Genomic DNA, 19,908 nt, shown 5'->3' with positions numbered 1-19,908 from the left:
TTTATTTATTTGACAGAGAGAGACAGCCAGCGAGAGAGGGAACACAAGCAGGGGGAGTGGGAGAGGAAGAAGCAGGCTCATAGTGGAGGAGCCTGATGTGGGGCCCGATCCCATAATGCCGGGATCACACCCTGAGCCGAAGGCAGACACTTAATGAATACCCAGACACCCCACAACATGCATATTTAATATCTCAAAGTTTTACATTAATGTTTTTCCTCATAGAGGAATTTATAACAAAAATAATGAAGCTTAAATTTCAGGGACTCACACTTGCCCAAGTTCCTTCCAAGCCTAGCAAAGCCCTAGCAATGTGTCCATTCTGTCATATATTTTTATAAGATTGGGGAAAATAGGATATATTTTTTTAAAGATTTTATTTATTTGACAGAAAGAGACACAGCCAGCAAGAGAGGGAACACAAGCAGGGGGAGTGGGAAAAGAAGAAGCAGGCTCCCAGCAGGGCAGGGAGCCCAATGCAGGGCTTGATCCCAGGATCCTGGGATCACACCCAAAGCCAAAGGCAGATGCTTAATGACTGAGCCACCCAGGTGCCCTGGGAAAATAGGATATTTTAACTGCAGTTGATTAAATGCCCTGTCACTACTCCTACTTACTCTCTCTTATATCTTCCCTTGGTGTGTTGAAGTGGCTGTGGTCATTTTGGAGATCTAAGGGAAACTGAGTTGAGAATACATTTAGTTTAGGTTTGAGGGATATGTTTATAAGATCTGTTTAAATAATTAAGATCTTACTAAGACACAGAGCTGAGATTCTCCGCAGTTTGCCTGATATTAACACTTCACTATATTGCCATCAACAGGCCTTTGATTACTTAACATTAAGACATAATGGTCTAGCCTTATCCAGTTGACATTATTAGTTTGACGCTATTTCCCATTTCCCACTCATCTACCGGCTTTAATATATTTTTCTGATCATTTAGCTAACATAACATCAAACCAGACTCTATCCAAACTGAATCCCTTGTCTTTACCAAACCATATCTTTACTTATGTATTTCTCTCAGTCTGAAATGACCTTGTCAAATTACTGATTATTTTCTTTCTGAGTTGACATTACTGACACCAGGGGTGAAAACCTAAGACTACCAATATATTACTAAATGAGACATCAATAATAAACTAGTGTTGAAAACAGTATTGAAAATTAGTTACTTCATCAAAAAAATGTGATTCTGATCTTACAGCACATTACTAAAGAAACTGCCAGTGTTTTTCCAAACTTAACAACAATCCAAAAAATACACGATATTAATAATTCGTGAAGCTGAAAGAAGCTTTTCTAAGTTAAAATAAAAAACAAATTTCAATCAACTATGCTAAAAAACAGATTGAATTTTTCTATTCTCTCTATAAAATTATATTATAAAATTATCAAATCAAGTCAATCAGTATGCAGCCAAAAAAATTAGAGTGTCAAAATAATAATATATTACTTTTCTTCTTCTTGTAAAATTTGTGTTATTTGTCAGCTTTTATATCTGTAATTTACTGTAATTTATTTTTTTTAAATGTTTACTTTCATACCTTCTATGGACTGAACTGTAATCCTCCAAAATTCATATGATGAAGCCCTAACCCCCAATGTGAATCTACTTAGAAATAGTGCCTTAAAGAGGTAATTAAGGTTAAATAAGGTCATAAGGGCAGGGCCCAAGTCTGATAGGACTGGTGTCCTTATACGAAGAGGAAGAGACACCAGGGATCTTTCTCCATACATAGAGGAAAGGCCATGTGAGGACACAGCAATAAGATGGCCATCTGCACCCAAGGAGAGAGCCTCACCAGAAACCAACTCTGGCACCTTGATCTTAGACTTCCAGTATCCAGAACTTTAAGAAAATGTATTTCTGAGGGTTAAGCTGTAGAATTCTGTTATGGCGGCCTACACAGACTAACACAATAGGTAACTTGTTTTCATATTATATTCTTTTTCTTAAACACGGTCTCTCTAAATGTTTTAGTTTTACATTGCAAAAAACCCATATCCACCTTTGCTTTACCTTTTTTCTGGACTATACAGGGAATTTAAAACACTAATTCTATTATCTTCTACGGGACTTAAATGTTATCACTGTCATACTTTCCTTCTCTCTCTTTTCTTAACCACATAGTATTATTTTTATTTTACAGTCAATCTTCATTTAGATTTACCCACACATTTACTATTTTCCTTCCTCTTTATTCCTTCTTAGAATATTCCTCTGTTCTGTATGAAGTACGTTCTTTGGAATTTCCTTGAGTAGTGATATGCTAAGGCATGGATTTCTTTCTACTTGGTTGCTTGTGAGATGAAGGGCTTCCTGAATCTGTGGGTAGGTGACTCTAGTCATTTCTGAAATTATTTCAGCCATTAACTTTTCAATATTACCTCTGTTCCATTCTTTCTCTCCTGTCCTTCACAGACTCTGCTCAGATGTATACTAGACCTTCTCATCCCACCTTCCATGTCTCTTAATATCTCTTTCATACTCTTTCAAAGTATAATCTGAATAATTCCTTCTGATCTAGCATTGAATCACTGTCTATACAGTTATGTCTTATCTGCTAAGTTTTTATTTCAAGTTTTAAATTTTTTCATGCTCATAAATTCTTCTTTTTCAAATATACAATTCATTTTTTATAGTTTCCTATTCCATATTTTTAAGTTCATCATTTACCTCTTTCAACAAAATAGGATGCATATCTTATACTTTGCAACTGTTAATTTCCAATATCTAAAGGCTTACTAATTTTTTTTCTATTTCTGCTGTTCTTACTCATAATGCCTTATTTCTTTTGGTGCTATAAATTACTGTAAACCATTCTTTTTCCTTGGAAAACTATTTGTGAAAATTACTTGAGGTCTAAGAGAAAGCGAATTCCTCCAGGGAGGATTTATACTTGTTTGAGCCAAATTGCTAGGGTCACTATCAGTCAGGGACCACTTTAAACTGTATTCATAGCCTGGCTTTTATTAGTTTGTATTTGGGTTTTTTGTTTTGTTATTTGAACTAAAGATGAAAATTTTGATTGCAAAATTGTTATATTGTTATGTTTCCCTGCTCTACTCAGCAGCAAGGCGATATTCCTTGCTATCTCTTGAAAGTAGATAATGATTTAGGTAACTTCACACTTTTGCCCTGAGGAGGGTGCTTTTTGGAGTACCAGCTTTACAGATTAGAACTCGCTATCAGACATCCCTCCCTTAGGAGGACTGAGTTTTGTCTTCAGTCCACACACTGGAAGCTATCAAAACTGAATCTGCTATTTATAGGTTTGGTAACAAAAAAAAACAAAAACAAAAAACAAAAAACAACCTCTCCACGTATAAATGCCTTCAGAGTCCTACTTAACCCTGCTGTGTTCCCGCTTTCACATATATTTTGGCTTCTCATATCAGACTGTTTTATGGTTTTATGAAGACTTTTGAAAATATCCAATTATTTTACATATTTTCAGAGAGACAATTAATTCAAATAATTATTTGATTTTTAATTTATTTGATGATTAATTCAGAGAGAGGATTAATTCAAATGCCTTTCAGTGGTAGAATTTATCTAAATAATCTGTTTTCCATCGCTTTCCATCACTTTCCATCTTCTAAACATTTGTTGATATTCTAATCTGCTATTCTACTCTCCACTCTCTTTGTCCTTGTGGGTTTATACTGTTTTTACTCCTTTACTCTCCTTTTTAGTATAATTTCAGTAAAGTGCAAAGAAAAAAGAATATGTTCAGTCTTCTAAAGTACTTCTATATATAACCTGATTTTTTTTTACATTTTACTCTTCCTGATTGTCAAAACAATATGAGTATCATAAAAATTTTCAAATTCAGGAAACCTTAAAGAAGATGAAATAAAATCATTCATAATCCTAATACCCAGAAGCAGCCACAGTTGATATTTTTGCATGTCTTCTTCCAGACATTCTTTATATAATAATTTCTCTGTATCCTTAAAAGTATGATAGAAAATTTGGCAGTCAACAGCTCTGCATTGTGGGAACTTTTTCCTTTCTTTCTTCTGACCTTTTTGGCAGCTGCTTTTGGTTGGGGCTGTCCCACATCTAAGACAATAAGACAGTGGCCGCAAAGAAGATGAAAAAGTCGCTGTAGTCAATCAACTCTAGGTTTCAACTCACTACAAAGATGGAAAGTACATGCTGTGGTACAAGCCAACTCTGAAAACAATCAGACACAGCAAAGCATAACTGGTCATCCTCGCCAACAACTGCCCGGCCTCAAGGAAATCTAAAATAGAATACTATGCCATGTTGTCCAAAACTGGTGTCCATCACTACAGTGGCAATAATATTGAACTGGCCCTGCATGTGGGAAATACTATAGAGTATGACACTGGCTATCACTGATCCAGGTGATTCTAATATCATTAGAAGCATGACAGAACAGACTGGTGAATAGTAAATCACACAAATTTTTCTTTAATAAAACTGACCTAAGTTTTTTAAGAAAAAAAAATATGATAGAAAATATCATAAACTTTTTGCCTAAGTTTTATTTTAGAATTACTTTCCTATGTCATTAAAAGTTATCTATAAATACTATTTCTAGTGGATACACCATTTTTTATACTAACAGCCTATAATTAGATTTCTCATTTTTTGCTACTTTTAACTAACACCTCAACTTCTTTTAGGTCCAAACCCACAAAATCTTTGAATCACAGGAAAAAAAGTTCTCATAACTACATTCTCTTCAATGTATTACTAACAATCAAAGTAAAGGCAAAAATATTAGGACTACAGTCTAGAAGTTTACAACAAATTGGAAACAGGAAGACTGCTTGAGGGAATGAACTGATCTCACAGGTGACTCTAGCATAGAAGGAACTCCAAGGAAAATGATAATTTGTTCCTCTGAGATGAATCCAAATGTACACAGAACCAGAGTCATTAATGAAAACTGGGGCTATTATTTAGCAAACAGCTTTTTTTTAACATCTCAAATTAAATACCTAAAAAGGTTTTTTAATGAAAATACCAATTGTTCTTTAAAAATGAACACTTTACCCTACATAGAAGAGCAATATATTGGCCAACTTACAAAATTTTCACTATTTTGTGGCATTTGCACTTTCACCAATGATTGCAATTGGGAATTTACCCTATGGATATAATTCACACACACAAAATGATTCCTGCATAAGATTACTCATTGCAGCATTTTTTTACAATAGTAAAATATTAGAAACATCCTAAATTAACATAAATATGGGGCTTGTTAAATAAATCATGGTACATCCATAACTTGTAATATTATGCAGATAATAAAAATGACTGAAGGAGTTCTTTCTGTACTGATATGGATAAATCTCCAAGAAATACTGTTAAGTACAAAAAACAGAGACAATTTTTATGTTACCATTTCTGTAAAAGAAAAAAAGAGGAAAAAAAGCATATAGGCTTTTTAAAAATTTTCGGAAAGAATCAGCAAAAAACTGTTAATAATAGTTTCCTTTCTGGGCAGACAAAAGAAGGAACGGGAAGAAGGGAGAGGGAGACAATATATCTACATATACTTTCTGATATTTCCATAATTATACTTCTTCTTAAAAAAATGAATAATTCTAAAAGGAAAAAAATTGTAAGAAAACTTCTAAAACCTTTCAAAGAATTATGTAGTTGAGGTGCCTGGGTGGCTCAATCAGTTAAGCGTTTAACTCTTGATTTCAACTCAGGTCATGATCAGGTCATGTGATACTGAGCCCCACGTTGGGCTCCATGCTGGGAGTGGAGCCCGCTTAAAGATTCTTTCTCCTTCTCCCTTTTCCTTTCCCCCCTCCCAACAAAAAAATTAAAGAAAATAAAGATCTCAGAGCATCCATTTAACACAGGGTGTTAGGAAAGACTTACACTGACTGAAATTTGCTTGACCGTGTTCAAGAAAGGTGTAGAGCTGCAAAACAAGTTGCGGGCAGCCTTCCAGGTAGGTCTCAAATAGCCTGAGCATGCTCAAATCAGTCATTCTATCTATAACTTCTTTATGTGGATCAATTTGTTCTTCCATAAAGTTATCAGTTTTGCTGCTATTTTTGAAAGCCACGTGATAACCCTTTTTCAAGGCAAACCAATACCTGTAAACACAAATATTTATCTTCAGTAAAATATTCTTTATAACATGTATGTTAATATATATAATAATTTTGGAAAAAGTAACATGTATTTAATAAGTACAGAATTTTCTGGAGTGCCTGGGTGGCTCAGTCGGTTAAGAGTCTGACTTCATTCAGCTCAGGTCATGATCTCTGGGATCAAACCCTGAGTCAGGCTCCTTGCTCAGAGGGGAATCTGCTTGTCCCTCTGCCCCTCTCCCCACTCATGTGCACATGTGCATGCTTTCTCTAATAAATAAAATCTTAAAAAAAATAATACACACTTTTCCCACATACTTTCTCCACTACAAATTTCTTTCAACTCTGTGAATATCTCATGGCAGCTTTATTACAATTCAAGCTCCATAAACTTTGGAGCAGCTGGGTGGCTCAGTGGGTTCAGCAGCTGCCTTTGGCTCAGGTCATGATCCTGGGATCTAGCCCCACATTGGGCACTCTGCTCAGCAGAGAGTCTGCTTCTCTCTCTCCCTCGACCCTTCTCCCTGCTCACGTGCACACTCTCTCTCAAATGAATTTTAAAAATTTTTAAAAAACTCTATAAACTTTAATTGCATATTTGATAGGAACTGTATGCTAGCACTGTTAAGCATACATGATCTCAATTCATCTTCATAATAATTATGACAGATAAGTAGGTATTATTTCAATTTCACAAATGAGAAAACTAAGGATGAGAATGGTAAAGGATTTACTAAAAGTAAAGGGCAGACCAAGACTCCAAACCTAGATCTTATGATTCCTAGTCTAAACCACTACTTTCTGAAAGAAAAATTGCATTTTCAATTCATGCAATTTATCTTACCTACAAGATAGTTGCTCAGGCTCTTCTTTAAAGAATTTTAAAATGAACATGAGCTATCATCATACAAGTAAACCTAATAATAAAACATACTGAGACACTTATTTAGAAATCAAAACTCTTTATTCCTCAGTTTCCTCATATATAAAATAAGGGCAGTGATATATACCTTGTTTCATTAGGCCCCTTCTGTCAATGTTTCCCATTTCAGTAAATTGTACTGACATTTACCATGTTGCTCAAACCAAAAACATGGAAATAGTTTCCAGCTCCTTTTTTTTCTCATACCCTAAAAAAATTCCTCAGCAGGTTCTCTTGGTTCTGGTTCTATCTTCAAATATATCCAAAACTGAACACATCACACATCATCATTTCTACTGCCTCAGTCCTAATTTAAGCAGCCAACATCTCTGGTCTAGACTACTTCAGTAGCCTCATAACTAGTCTTTGATTCTACTCCTGCTCCCTATGCATCCTATTTTGTACACAGCGTGTAGACTGAACCTGTTAAACATAATTCAGATGTCACTCTGCTCAAAATGTTCCAATGAACATTTCATTCCATCAAACTTAGAATAAAACCCAAAGTCCTTACCATTTAAAAGGTCCTTCATAATCTGCCTTACACACACAATATCCCCACTACCTTTCCATCTCATTTTCCTCACACTTTCAATATACCCTTCTTGCTGTTTTTCCCAACTTAAAGGCATTTATCTTTGCTAGTCTCTCTGCCTGGAACTCTTCTGGGTCTGATGTGGTAGATGCTGGTCCAGGAAGTTCTGCACATGCATGGCACCATCTCCCATGAATACCCATGAGAGGTCATGCCTGATCTCTACTTCTACAGAGATTCTGAAAAGATTGGGAGAAAAAAAAAAAGAGCACGCTGTTGCTAAAAAGGCTATGACCAAGGAGGAATTTAAGGGTGAAGGGACTGCTCCACCTCCTGAGTTCACCACTTCCCAACCTGAAATAGCTGACTGGTCTAAAGGCATGCAGGGGTCCTTGGTGCCTATTTAGCAGTTCCCTACTGAAGACTGGAGTGTTCAGCCAGCCACTGAAGACTGGTCTGTGGCTCCCACTGCTCAGCCCACTAAATAGGTAGGAACAACTACTGAGTGGTCTTAAGCTGCTCTTCTACAAACTCTTAAACAAAATGGAAATAAGGCTGACAGAAATTAAACAGTTTCTTTAAAAAATGAAAACTCAAGGGGTGCCTGGGTGGCTCAGTCAGTTGAGCATCTAACTCTTGATTTCAGCTCAGGTCATGGAATCAAGCCCTGCATGGGGCTCTGCACTCAGCTCAGTGTCTACTTGTCCTTCTCCCTCCCCCTGCTTGCACATGTGTGCTCTAGCTTGCTCTCTCTCAAATAAATGGGTAATCTTTAAAAAAAAAAAACCAGAAAATTAAAAAAAAAATTTACAAATTTACTCAACTTCATTCAGATCTCTACTCAAATGCCACTTGCTCACAGAAGTCTTTCCAGATCACACCATCTAAAATAGTAATACTCTCCACCATATTCTCTTTATCCTGTGTTTTTTTTTATTGCCACTTGACGCATTATTTATTTTTATCTTTACCTCCTCATAAAAATGAAATCTACATGAAAGCAGGGACTTTGCTTTGTTCATTGCTATATCCTAATCAACTAGAACAATAGCTGGTACATAGTGGGTTCTCAGAAAATATTTACTGAATGAATTAGTAAATGAAAGCTCATATTTCTTCCATTAAGATAAAGAGACAGTAGATAGGAAAGAATTTTGAAAAGTTGGAAGTAAAACAAAAATATAAGATATTCCTATTTTAAGCAAGATATATACAAAAATGGATATACAAAGATTCATTATGTGGCAAACAGAAGTATATTTTTAGGGGAGGTGGGTGGGGAATGGGTGTTATACACAACTGATGAATCACTAAATTCTACCCTTGGATCTAGTAATATAGTATATGTTAACTAAATTGAATATAAATAATTTTTAAAAGAACTATATTTTTATCACAGTTTTAAATAACATAGCCTATTATATTCATTGTGGGTTAGATGCCAAGGTAGGAAGTCTACAAAAATGATGAAGGTGTGATCTCCAACTTCAATGACTTTACAACCTAATAGGAAGTTCAAGCCTGTAAACTATTAGCTGCAATACAAGGCAGAAGAAATAACTACTCAATAGAAATGTAAATACTGTGTTGTAGAAGTACAGAATTAAAAAATGATGAACACTCCCTAGGATTTATAGGTGAGATTTATAGGGAAAGTTGTGTTTGAGTCTTTCCTTGGCATCTGGAACAATAGGAAGGTCCCATATATATGTTATGTAATACTATTATGTAATACACTATGAGGTTCCTGTTCCTAAAGTAGATTATAAACTTTTCACAAATATTAACAGGAACATACCCACAGCATAGAGTGGGAAAGGCAGCAAAGCACAGTGGCTAGGAGTACAAATTCTAATAAAGCCAGAATGCCTGAGTTCAAACCCCAGCTCCATCACTTCCTAGCTTAACCTCTCTGTTCCTGAGTGTCCTCATCTGAAAAAATGGAAGCATTCATCATATTCACCTTACTGAATTGTGGTGAGGAAAGTTAATACATGTAAAATGCTTAGACCAGTACCTGGAACTTGTTAAGTACCATATAGGTGACTCTGAAACAAAAAAACAGAGCTGTTTACAGATGTTCACATTAAAATTTCCAGTAACTTTAGGGAGCAATCTTTCCAATTCTATAGCAATTAATGGAAAATCTATACAAAGTTCTGCTTATCTAAAGGACAACTTCATGGGAAAAGGGAGTATGAACATAATTTTTTCATCAATAAAATATTGTTTCAGTTTTATGGAATAAATGATTAAGAAGCCAAAGGAAAAAGAACAAAGGGAGCTTTCTTATCATATTTTGTCACAACATATTCTTTTATTTGAGATAAAAAGGCACCAGCTTCCACTATTGATGGATTACTTTGTATCAGGCTAATCCTCCTACCGATGACGGTGATAAATTCTAGACAAAACATAAAACAAAGCACAGAAGAGGAACCAAAAGTAGGAAGAAACAAGAGGGCATTCAACCGTTGAAAAAAGGGCATCATACTGTATGAGATACACATTTATCTTGCTTTTCCTCTGAAGACATCCCATTGCCCAAAGGGCACAAAGCAGATACAGCTCAGGCAGAAAATTAAAATATTACTGGCCCAAAGAATCAAAGGACTGGGTTTGAATCTGACAGAATGGTTAGAAATTAAGGGGGGGGGAATCTTAGGAAAGAGGAAGCCACAGAGTAAAGAACCCCCAAATCAGCATATACTCTCCTCAGATACATGGTTGACCACTTACTATGTTTGTGTGGGATGAGACTCAAAGGAACTGAGGAAAAACGGCCAGAAAGAACCTAAACAAAGATTTTAGCAGCTGTCTACCACAAGGAAGAGTCTAGAGTTTGAGTTCCACCAAATTAGAGGTGCTTGGTAGATACTTCAGGCATTCCACTGAAACCCCAAAAGAGACATGCTTTAAGAGTAAAGACCATATTTCAGGTCTAAGAGATTTTTTCTTGAACTAAGGACAAAATCAAAATATACCTTCCCTAACAAAACCTAAACCAAGCCTCTGTAACACAACAAGGTAATCTGCCAATAATTTAACATCTGCTTTTTCTTTAATGGAAGTTAACAGAAACCAGTCTCTACAAAGTCTCAATCACAATGTTGACTACACAATAAAAAATAACTCGACATGCAAATAAACAGGGAAAGGTGACTTATACAGAGGAAAATAAGTTAACAAAACATATCAGTTAATAGAAGCATACCCACAGATGACTCAGATGTTGAAATTAGCAAACAAACTAAAGCAAAGAGAAAAAAAACTGGGGAAAAAGATTCCCAGAATCTTGATAACACAGGTGTACACAAGTCCCAAAAGAAAAAGAAAGATGATGGAGCAAAAAATAAAATAAAATAACTTGACAAAATACTAACCGAAAATATTTTTTTAGCTTTCTTTTTTTTATTATTATTATGTCGTGTTAGTCACCGTACAGCACATCATTAGTTTTTGATGTAGTGTTCCATGATTCATTGTTTGTGTATAACACCCAGTGCTCCATGCAATACCTGCCCTCTTTAATACCCATCACCGGGCTAGCCCATACCCCCACCCACCTCCCCTCTAAAACCCAGTCTGTTTCCCGGAGTCCATAATCTCTCATGGTTCATCTCCCCCTCTGTTTTCCCCCTCTTCATTTTTTTCCTTCCTTCTAGTAATGTCCTCCCTACTATTTCTTATGTTCCACAAATAAGTGAAACCATATGACAATTGTCTTTCTCTGCTTGACTTATTTCACTTAGCATAATCTCCTCTAGTTCCAACCATGTTGATGCAAATGTTGGGTAATCATCATTTCTCATGGCTTTACATATTTCATCGTACATATGGACGACATCTTCTTTATCCATTCATCTGTTGAAGGGCATCTCGGCTCAAAAACAACATACAGATCCAAAAAGTTCAAAAAATCCAAACAGTAAAAATACAAATGAAACATACATAGGCCCATCATACTCAAATTGCTGAAAATCAAGTATAAAAAGAAAATCTCAAAAGTAGAGAAAAAAGATATATTCCATCCTGGGAAACAAAAAGAATGTTAACTGACTTCTCATCAGAAAAAACAAAAGCCTGGGGCACCTGGGTGGCTCAGTTGTTAAGCGTCTGCCTATGGCTCAAGGCGTGATCCCAGGGTCCTGGGATCAAGTCCTGCATTGGGCTCCCTGCTCCACTGCGAGCCTGCTTCTTCCTCCCCCACTCTCCCTGCTTGTGTTCCCTCTCTTGCTGCCTGTCTGTCTCTCTCTCTCTCAAATAAATAAATAAAATCTTTAAAATAAAAAAAAAGAGAAACAACAAAAGCCAGAAGATAACTATTTCAGTAGTCACACAAAATGTAAATGGATTAAGCGCTTCAACTGAACGAGATTGTCAAACTGGATAAAAAAAAATCAAGATTCACTTTTGGTGCTTTGCAGGAGACTCTTTTTAAACTCTGTTTTTGATCAAATTTCAAACAGATAGCTTGAAAAAAAAATTACAAAAAATAGTTGGTATGGTTAGATTAATATCTCAGACAAAAGAGACTTCAAATCAAGGAATACTACCAGAGATAAAGGAGGGTCATGTAATAACGATGTAAGAATCGATCCTTCATGAAGACATCTGTATGTACCTAATAATGGAGCTTTAAGATACCTGAAGCAAAAATTGTCAAAAATAAAAGAAGAAAAAGACAAATCCATAATCTTACTTGAGGATTTTAATACTTCTCTCTCAGCAATTGAAAGAAAAACAAGGCCAAAAAATATATATCAGTAAAGATATAGAAGACTTTAATAACAGCTTAATCATCCTAATTTACATGTATAGAACACTAGATTCAACAATGGTAAATTATAAATTCTTTTAAATGCACATGGATATTCACCAAATTAGACTATATGCTGGGCCTTAGAATAAATCTCAATAAATTTAAGAAGAGTGTAATCATACAAAGTATGTTCTCTGACCAAAACAAAATTAAATGAGAGATCATCAACAATAAGATATCTAGGAAAATCCCCAAATATTTAGAGTTTGCGAGAAAAGATCCAGATCCTAAAGTTTCATAAATACTGCAACCTAGGAAATTTGAACATTACTAGAAGACCTCTTTCAAAGAGTTTCAGATAGAAAATAAATAAGAAAGAGGGCTCAACTGTTTAATGCCTATTTAAGAAACTCTTAAAAAGAAGGAAGTAGGAATCTGTGGGAAAAGGAGACTCATCTCCCATTGTACTCTATTTTATACAATTTGAACTTTTTTTTTTTACAATGTATTTAAAAGGAGCAAAAATAACAACAATATTTTAAATAATTCAAATGTCTTTCATATACCCCTCAAAAGGAAAGTCTCCTTTGGCAAAGTCTCCTTTGGCAAAGAAAAAGGTTTTTATCACAAATCATACATAAAATGGAAATGCAAAAGTGTCATCTAATTTATATTCTGGAAAATGAAATGTTCTTCTCCACAGACCCCTGAGCAGTAACAGCACACTTAGTAACAACAGGCACTTATATCTATTAAATAATTCATGTTGATATTCCTTGTCTTTCATCTACCAACACAAACTCAATTTAGCTATCCCGTAGGGAAATGAATCCATAATTTAGTATATCTCAAGTTTTTCTATACTTAGTCTCCAAAATCCCTGAGATAATTTGGCCCATTTTTACTGTTTTAAGTCTTGCTTATTTCTCGCTATTTATCTAAATATTCTGCCCCTTCTTACAGTAACATACAAAGATAAAGAAAAAGAAAGACAAAAAGAAGGAAGTGTCTTTATTTATCTAGCTGGCATTTTTCACTAATAGCCAACCTAATTCAATTTTTCCTTTTGTCTAATTATTTGAACAGGCAAAATATTCACATAATTCAAAAATCAAAAAGTTATTCACTGAAAAAACTTCATCCCATTCCTATGACCCAACAACCCAGTTTTCACCCTCCCCTATGACCACAAGAATTCACTGTTAGTTTCATGTATACCCTTCTAGAGTTTGTTTATGCATATGCAAGCAAGGTTATAACCAAGTATATAGGCCTTTCACCACGTTCTTCTACACAGATTGTAGCATATCATACCTGCTGTCTGCACCTTGTCTTTTCACTTAAAGATACTTCTTAGACCGTTTCCTCAACAAATGGTGTTGGGATAACTGAACAGCAACATGCAAAAGAATGAAACTGCACCACTTTCTCACACCATACACAAAAATAAATTCAAAATGGATTAAAGATATAAATGTGAGACAGGAATCTATCAAAATTCTAGAGGAGAACACAGGCAGTAACCTCTTTGACATCAGCCATAGAAACTTCTTTCTAGATATGTCTCCAGAGGCAAGGGAAACAAAAGCAAAAGCAAACTATTGGGACTTCATCAAAATAAAAAGCTTCTGCACAGCAAAGGAAACAATCAACAAAACTAAAAGGCAGCCTATGGAATGGGAGAAGATATTTGTAAATAACATATCTGATAAAGGGTTAGTGTCCAAAATATATAAAGAACTTATCAAACTCAACACCCAAAAAACAAATAATACAGTTAAAAAATGGGCAAAAGACATAAATAGACATTTTTGCAAAGAATCACCCATGCCTAACAGACACATGAAAAGATGCTCAACATCACTTACCATCAGGGAAATCAAAACTACGGTGAGATATCGCCTCACACCAGTCAGAATGGCTAAAATTGCTAACACAGAAAACAGGTATCGGTGAGGGTATGGAAAAAGGGGAACCCTCTTACACTGTTGGTGGGAATGCAAACTGGTGCAGCCACTCTGTAAAACAGTATGGAAGTTCCTCAAAAAGGTAAAAATGGAACTACCTTACAACCCAGCAACTGGACTACAAGGTATTTACCCTAAGGATACAAAAACACTGATTCTAAGAGACACATGCACCCCGATGTTTACAGCAGCACTATCAACAATAGCCAGATTATGGGAAAAGCCCAAATGTCCATTGACTGATGAATGGATAAAGAATATGTATATATATTTATACACACACACACACACACACACACACACACACTGGAATATTACTCAGCCATCAAAAAATGAAATCTTGTCATTTGCAACAACGTGTTTAGAGATAGAGTATTATGCTAAGTGAAAAAAGTCAGTCAGAAGAAGACAAATACCACACGATTTCACTCAAATGTGGAGTTTAAAAAACAAAGCAAATGAACATAAGGAAGAAAAAAAGAGAGGCAAACCAAGAAATAGACTCAACTATAGAGAACAAACTGATGTTTACTGGAGGGGAGGTGGGCAAGGGAGATGGGTCAAACAGGTGATGGGTGTTAAGGAAGGCACTTGTGAGGAGCACTATGTGTTGTATGTAAGTGACGAATCACTAAATTCTACACCTGAAACTAGTATTACACTGAATGTTAACTAGCTGAAATTTAAATAAAAACTTGGACAGAAAAAAATACATCTTGGAGATCTTTCCATTTCAGTACATAAAGTACTTAACATCCTTTGTAATAGCTATGTATGCCATTGCCTTGGATGTACCATAAACTCTACCAGCAGACATTTAAACTGTTTCCATTTTTTCACTTTCACAAAAAAAAAAAATGCTATGACTTAAAAATTGTGTACATATGCCATTTTACATGTATGCGAGTATGATAAATTCCCAGAAGAGGAACCTCTGGCCTGAAAGTATATGCATTTGAAATATAATCAAACTGCCCTCCACAAGGATTGTAGCAATCTATACGACCATCAACAAAGTATGAGAGACCTGCTTTCCCATGCCTTTCCAAGAGAGTATATTATCACCTGGATTTCTGCCAATCTGGCAAGTGACAATATGTCTGTGAAATTTTAATTAGCATTTTTTAAAATTATGAACAAGGCTTCTTTCACACAATTTAAGAGCCACATGCCATTTCCTTTTTTATGCACTACCTTATTCTTTTCCCTACACTTCTATTGAAAATTCCCATTTTTTATTCTCTTATATACGTTTCTTTTACTTTTGACTTCAGAAGCTCTTTAAATATTAGAAGACTAGCCCTTTGTTGGATATAAGTTGCAAATGTTTTTCCCTGTTAATGTTGCTTTGCTTTTTGCTTTTCTTTGCTTTTTTATTTACTTGGGGAATTTTTGACTTTGCTTATTTTTTTTTTTTGCTTTTGCTTATTGACATGCATTTTTATAGGTCAAATCCATAATTTTTATAGTTTACAGGTTTTGAGCTATGGTTAGAAAGTCTTTCCTGATTCCAAGGTCATAAAGGAATTCTCTCGTGTTTTCTTATAGTATTTTTTTTCTTTTTTTACATTAAGTATTTGATTGAATTGGAATTTATCCTGGGGTCTGGTATCTTACCTGGAAGTGTAATCCATAACATGCAATCTTAAATTATCCCAACTCTAAAATTAATCCAAGCTTTACTGATCTTACATTGCATATACTTGCTATTATTTCTGCTTACTTCTATTCTGATGTATTTCCACAATCTGTGGTCTTTATAAGGCATACAGACAAAAAATTCTTTTCTTATCCTTGTGGTTTGGATTTAGAGGGGTGGGGAGTAGGGCTACTCTGGAAACAAAACTTTTCCAATTTATCCTTTCAGATATTCTATCTTGGAGGAATCAGAACACATATTTTGTCACATTAAGACTGAGAGGCTTAAGACATAAACGGCAATATTTTTACGTTTTCCTAATACCCAACTCTATGTTTCTATCAAGCTACTTCTAAAGATTTCACCTTCATCACAGAACAGGCTAAACCCTTTTCAAGATGATGTGCTACGCTAAGGTATGGGCTTAGCCTGACTTTCATATGAAGGACCAATTATAATTTACATAGGCTTTTTTTCCCCAAATTGCTACCCAGTTGTTCCAACACAACTAACTTACAGAGCAAAAAATCATTAAGGATGTAGAATCTCCATACAGCACTAGCAACCACATTTACTAAATTTCATTTACAGAATGTTACAACAAACAACCACAGAACACCTATATTCCAAGTACACATGAAATCATAAAGATGGACCATATGTTGGGCGATAAAACAAACCAAAATAAATTACAAGAGATTGAAATATTGAAAGTATGTTAGCTGATCATAATGAAATTAATTAGAAACCAATATTAAAATATCTACAAAAGATCTGAACACCTGAAAAAAATACAGCCTAACATTTGGGTATAAAAGACATTGGGTTTTTACACAACATATCAAAATGTCTGGAATATAGCTAATTCAAGGGTTTGGAAAATTTTTATAGCTTAAATGCTTTTATTAGAAAAGAAGGAAGAGTTAATACTAATAATATAGGTTTCCATAGAAATGAACTAGAAAAAAAAGACACAAAGTAAGCCCTAAGTATATACAAAGAAAATAATAAAGATAAAAGCAAAAATCAAGAAGATAAATAAGAGACAAGAAAAAGAAAAAAATTAACAAAGCCAACATTTGGTTCTTTGAAAAGACATAAGAAATTGATAATCCTCAAACGTGTCGGCTGAAGAGTAGAAAGGAGAAAGAGGGTTAGAGAACACAAAATAACAATATCAGAAATAGAAAAGGTGACATCACTAAATATCTTACAGAGATCAAAACTACAATAAGGGAATATCAGGAATAACTTTATACCAATAAACTGAACAATGCTGACAAAATGAAAAAATTTCCTGAAAAACACAACTTACTAATACTGACAAAAAATCAAATAGAAAATTTGAATAGATCTATAGCAAAGAAATCTATTTTTTTCTCAAAAATCTACATGTTAACTCCATTCAATACATTTTTTTCAAACAATTATGGAAGAAATAGTACCAATCTTAAACAAAGTCCTTCAGAAAATAAAGAAGGAATACTTTCCAACTTGTTATGAGGCTAGCATAAACTAATCTAAAACCTGCCAACACTATTAAAAGAAAACTGTAAAATAATATCCCTCATAAGCATAGACACCAAATTTCTTAACAAAATATTTGAAAATGGAATTCAGCAATGTATTAAAAAAATCATGATCAATTAGGGTCTATCCTAGAAATGCAAAGTTTGTTTAATAGTCTTAAGTCAATGAAAAATGAATTAATGAAAAACCATACAATCATCCCGATACAAGAAAAATATTTGACAAAATTAAACATCAATCCATTAAAAAAAAACTCAAGAATATTAAAAGAGAATGAAATCTCTTTATTCTAATATAGGGCAGCTATGAAAATCGTACAGGTCACATCAAACTTAATGGTAAAACATTCATCACTTTATCCCTGAGATCAGGAATGAACCAAAAATGTCACTGTCATCACATCTATTCAATATTTTACTGGAAGACTTAGAATGAGGCAAGACAAAAAATAAAAGGAATAAATATTTTTGAAAAGGAAATCAAACTATTCCTATTTGTAAATGACATGATGATTAACAGAAAATATCAGAAAACCAAACAAACAAAAAACTAATAGACTGAGTTTAGCAAGGTCTCAGGAGATAAGTTAGAAAAAAAATCAACTGTATTTCTACTCAATGGAAAAAAATAATTGAAATTGGAATTTTAAACACAATGCCAATTACAATTGCTGAAACTGATCCAAATTTATGTGAAAGACTCCAAAATAGCCAAAACAATTTTGAAAAAGAACATAATGAATACATAACTTCAAGGCCCAACTATATGTTGCCTTGAAGAAATCCAGTTTCAATATAAAGATACATACAGATTGAAAGTAAAGATATGTCAAGAGAATAAGAAGACATCCTACAGATTGAGAGAAAATATTTGTAAAAGACATGTGATAAATGACTATTATCCAAAATATATAAAGAACTCTTATAACTCAATAAAAAAATGGATGACCTGATGAAAGAAACAGGCAAAAGACCTGAACAGACACCTCACCTAAGAAAATATGTAGCTAGCAAGCAAGCATATAAAAAGATGCTCCACATCATATGTCATTAGGGAAATGCAAATAAAATGAGATACCACTACACACCTACAAGAATGGCCAAAATCCAGAATACTACATCAAATGCTGACAAGGATGTGGAGCAATATGAACTTTCAATCACTGCTGGTGGGAGTGTAAAATGGTATAGCTACTTTGGGAGACAGTTTGGCATTTTCTTATCAAATTAAAAATACTCTAACATATGATTCAGTAGTCATGCTCCTTGGTATTTATCAAATTAGTGGAAGATTTAGGGGCGCCTGGGTGGCTCAGTCATTAAGCATCTGCCTTCGGCTCAGGGCGTGACCCAGGTGTTCTGGGATCGAGCCCCGCATCAGACTCCTCTGCTGGGAGCCTGCTTCTTCCTCTCCCATTCCCCCTGCCTTTGTTCCCTCTCTCGCTGGCTGTCTCTCTCTCTCCATCAAATAAATAAATAAAATCTTTAAAAAAAAAAAAAGATACAGGTCATTATACATTTGTCAAAACCCCCAAAATATACAACCCCAATAATAAACTCGAATGTAAACTATGGACTTTGGGTGATGTTAATATATCAGTATAAGTTCATCAATTGTAACAAATGTACCATTCCTGTGAGAAATGCTGCTAGTATGGGAAGCTGTTGGTGGTGGGAGGACAATTAGGGATATATGAGAACCATAACTTCTGCTGAATTCTTCTGTGAACCTAAAACTGCTCTAAAAAATAAAGACTACTTGAAAGAGGGGAAAAGCATACATGACTTCAAGAAGTATTATAAAGCTACAGCAATCAAGACAGTATGGTTTCTTTCTTCCAAATGACATGCTTATCTATGAAAAAAAAATCCTAGGAGTCTACAAAAAAAGCTACTAGAATTAATAAGTGAGCCTATCAAAGTCACAGGATAAAAGAACAAAAAAAAAAAACAAGGAGAAATGAAGAATAAAAACCATGATCATCTCAAAAGAAGCAGAAAAAGCATTTGACAAAGTACAACATCCATTCATGATAAAAACTCTAATAAAGTGGGCATAGAGGAAACATACCTCAACATCATGAAAACCATATATGCCAAACCCAAAGCTAACATCATACTCAACGGTGAAAAACTAAGAGCTTTTCCTCAAAGATCAGGAACAAGACAAGATATCCACTCTCATCACTTTTATTCAAGACAGTAGAAGTCCTAGTCACAGTAATCAGACAAGATAAAGAAGTAAAAGGCATCCAGATTGGTAAGAAAAAAGTAAAACTATTACTATTTGCAGCTGGCATGATATTGTATACAAAAACCCTAAAGACCCCACAAAAAACTATTAGAATGAATAAATGAATTCAGTAAAGTTGCAGGATACAGGGGCGCCTGGGTGGCACAGCGGTTAAGCGTCTGCCTTTGGCTCAGGGCGTGATCCCGGCGTTGTGGGATCGAGCCC

General features: G+C 34.7%; 1 protein-coding gene and 1 pseudogene across 8 annotated transcripts in view; one reads left to right on the top strand and one right to left on the bottom strand.

Annotated features, from left to right (window-relative positions):
• The window catches only part of LOC109489513, a 6,513-nt pseudogene extending 2,086 nt beyond the window's left edge, over positions 1 to 4,427 (top strand).
• Positions 1 to 19,908, bottom strand: part of XKR9 (XK related 9) — an 82,035-nt gene that overhangs the window by 3,150 nt on the left and 58,977 nt on the right. For 7 of the 8 annotated variants that reach the window (XM_034668167.1, XM_034668166.1, XM_034668169.1 and 4 more), the window contains one exon: positions 5,879 to 6,099. In XM_034668167.1, the coding sequence (XP_034524058.1) occupies positions 5,879 to 6,099 (221 nt within the window). Of the gene's footprint in view, positions 1 to 5,878; positions 6,100 to 9,516; positions 9,620 to 19,908 lie in introns of those variants that run through there. The other variant, XM_034668172.1, reaches the window with a different exon arrangement.

The sequence above is a fragment of the Ailuropoda melanoleuca genome, chromosome 9 (genome assembly GCF_002007445.2).
Source record: "Ailuropoda melanoleuca isolate Jingjing chromosome 9, ASM200744v2, whole genome shotgun sequence".
Lineage (NCBI taxonomy): Eukaryota > Metazoa > Chordata > Mammalia > Carnivora > Ursidae > Ailuropoda > Ailuropoda melanoleuca.
Note: the sequence above shows the minus strand (reverse complement) of the source record. Positions and strands in the feature narration are given on the sequence as shown.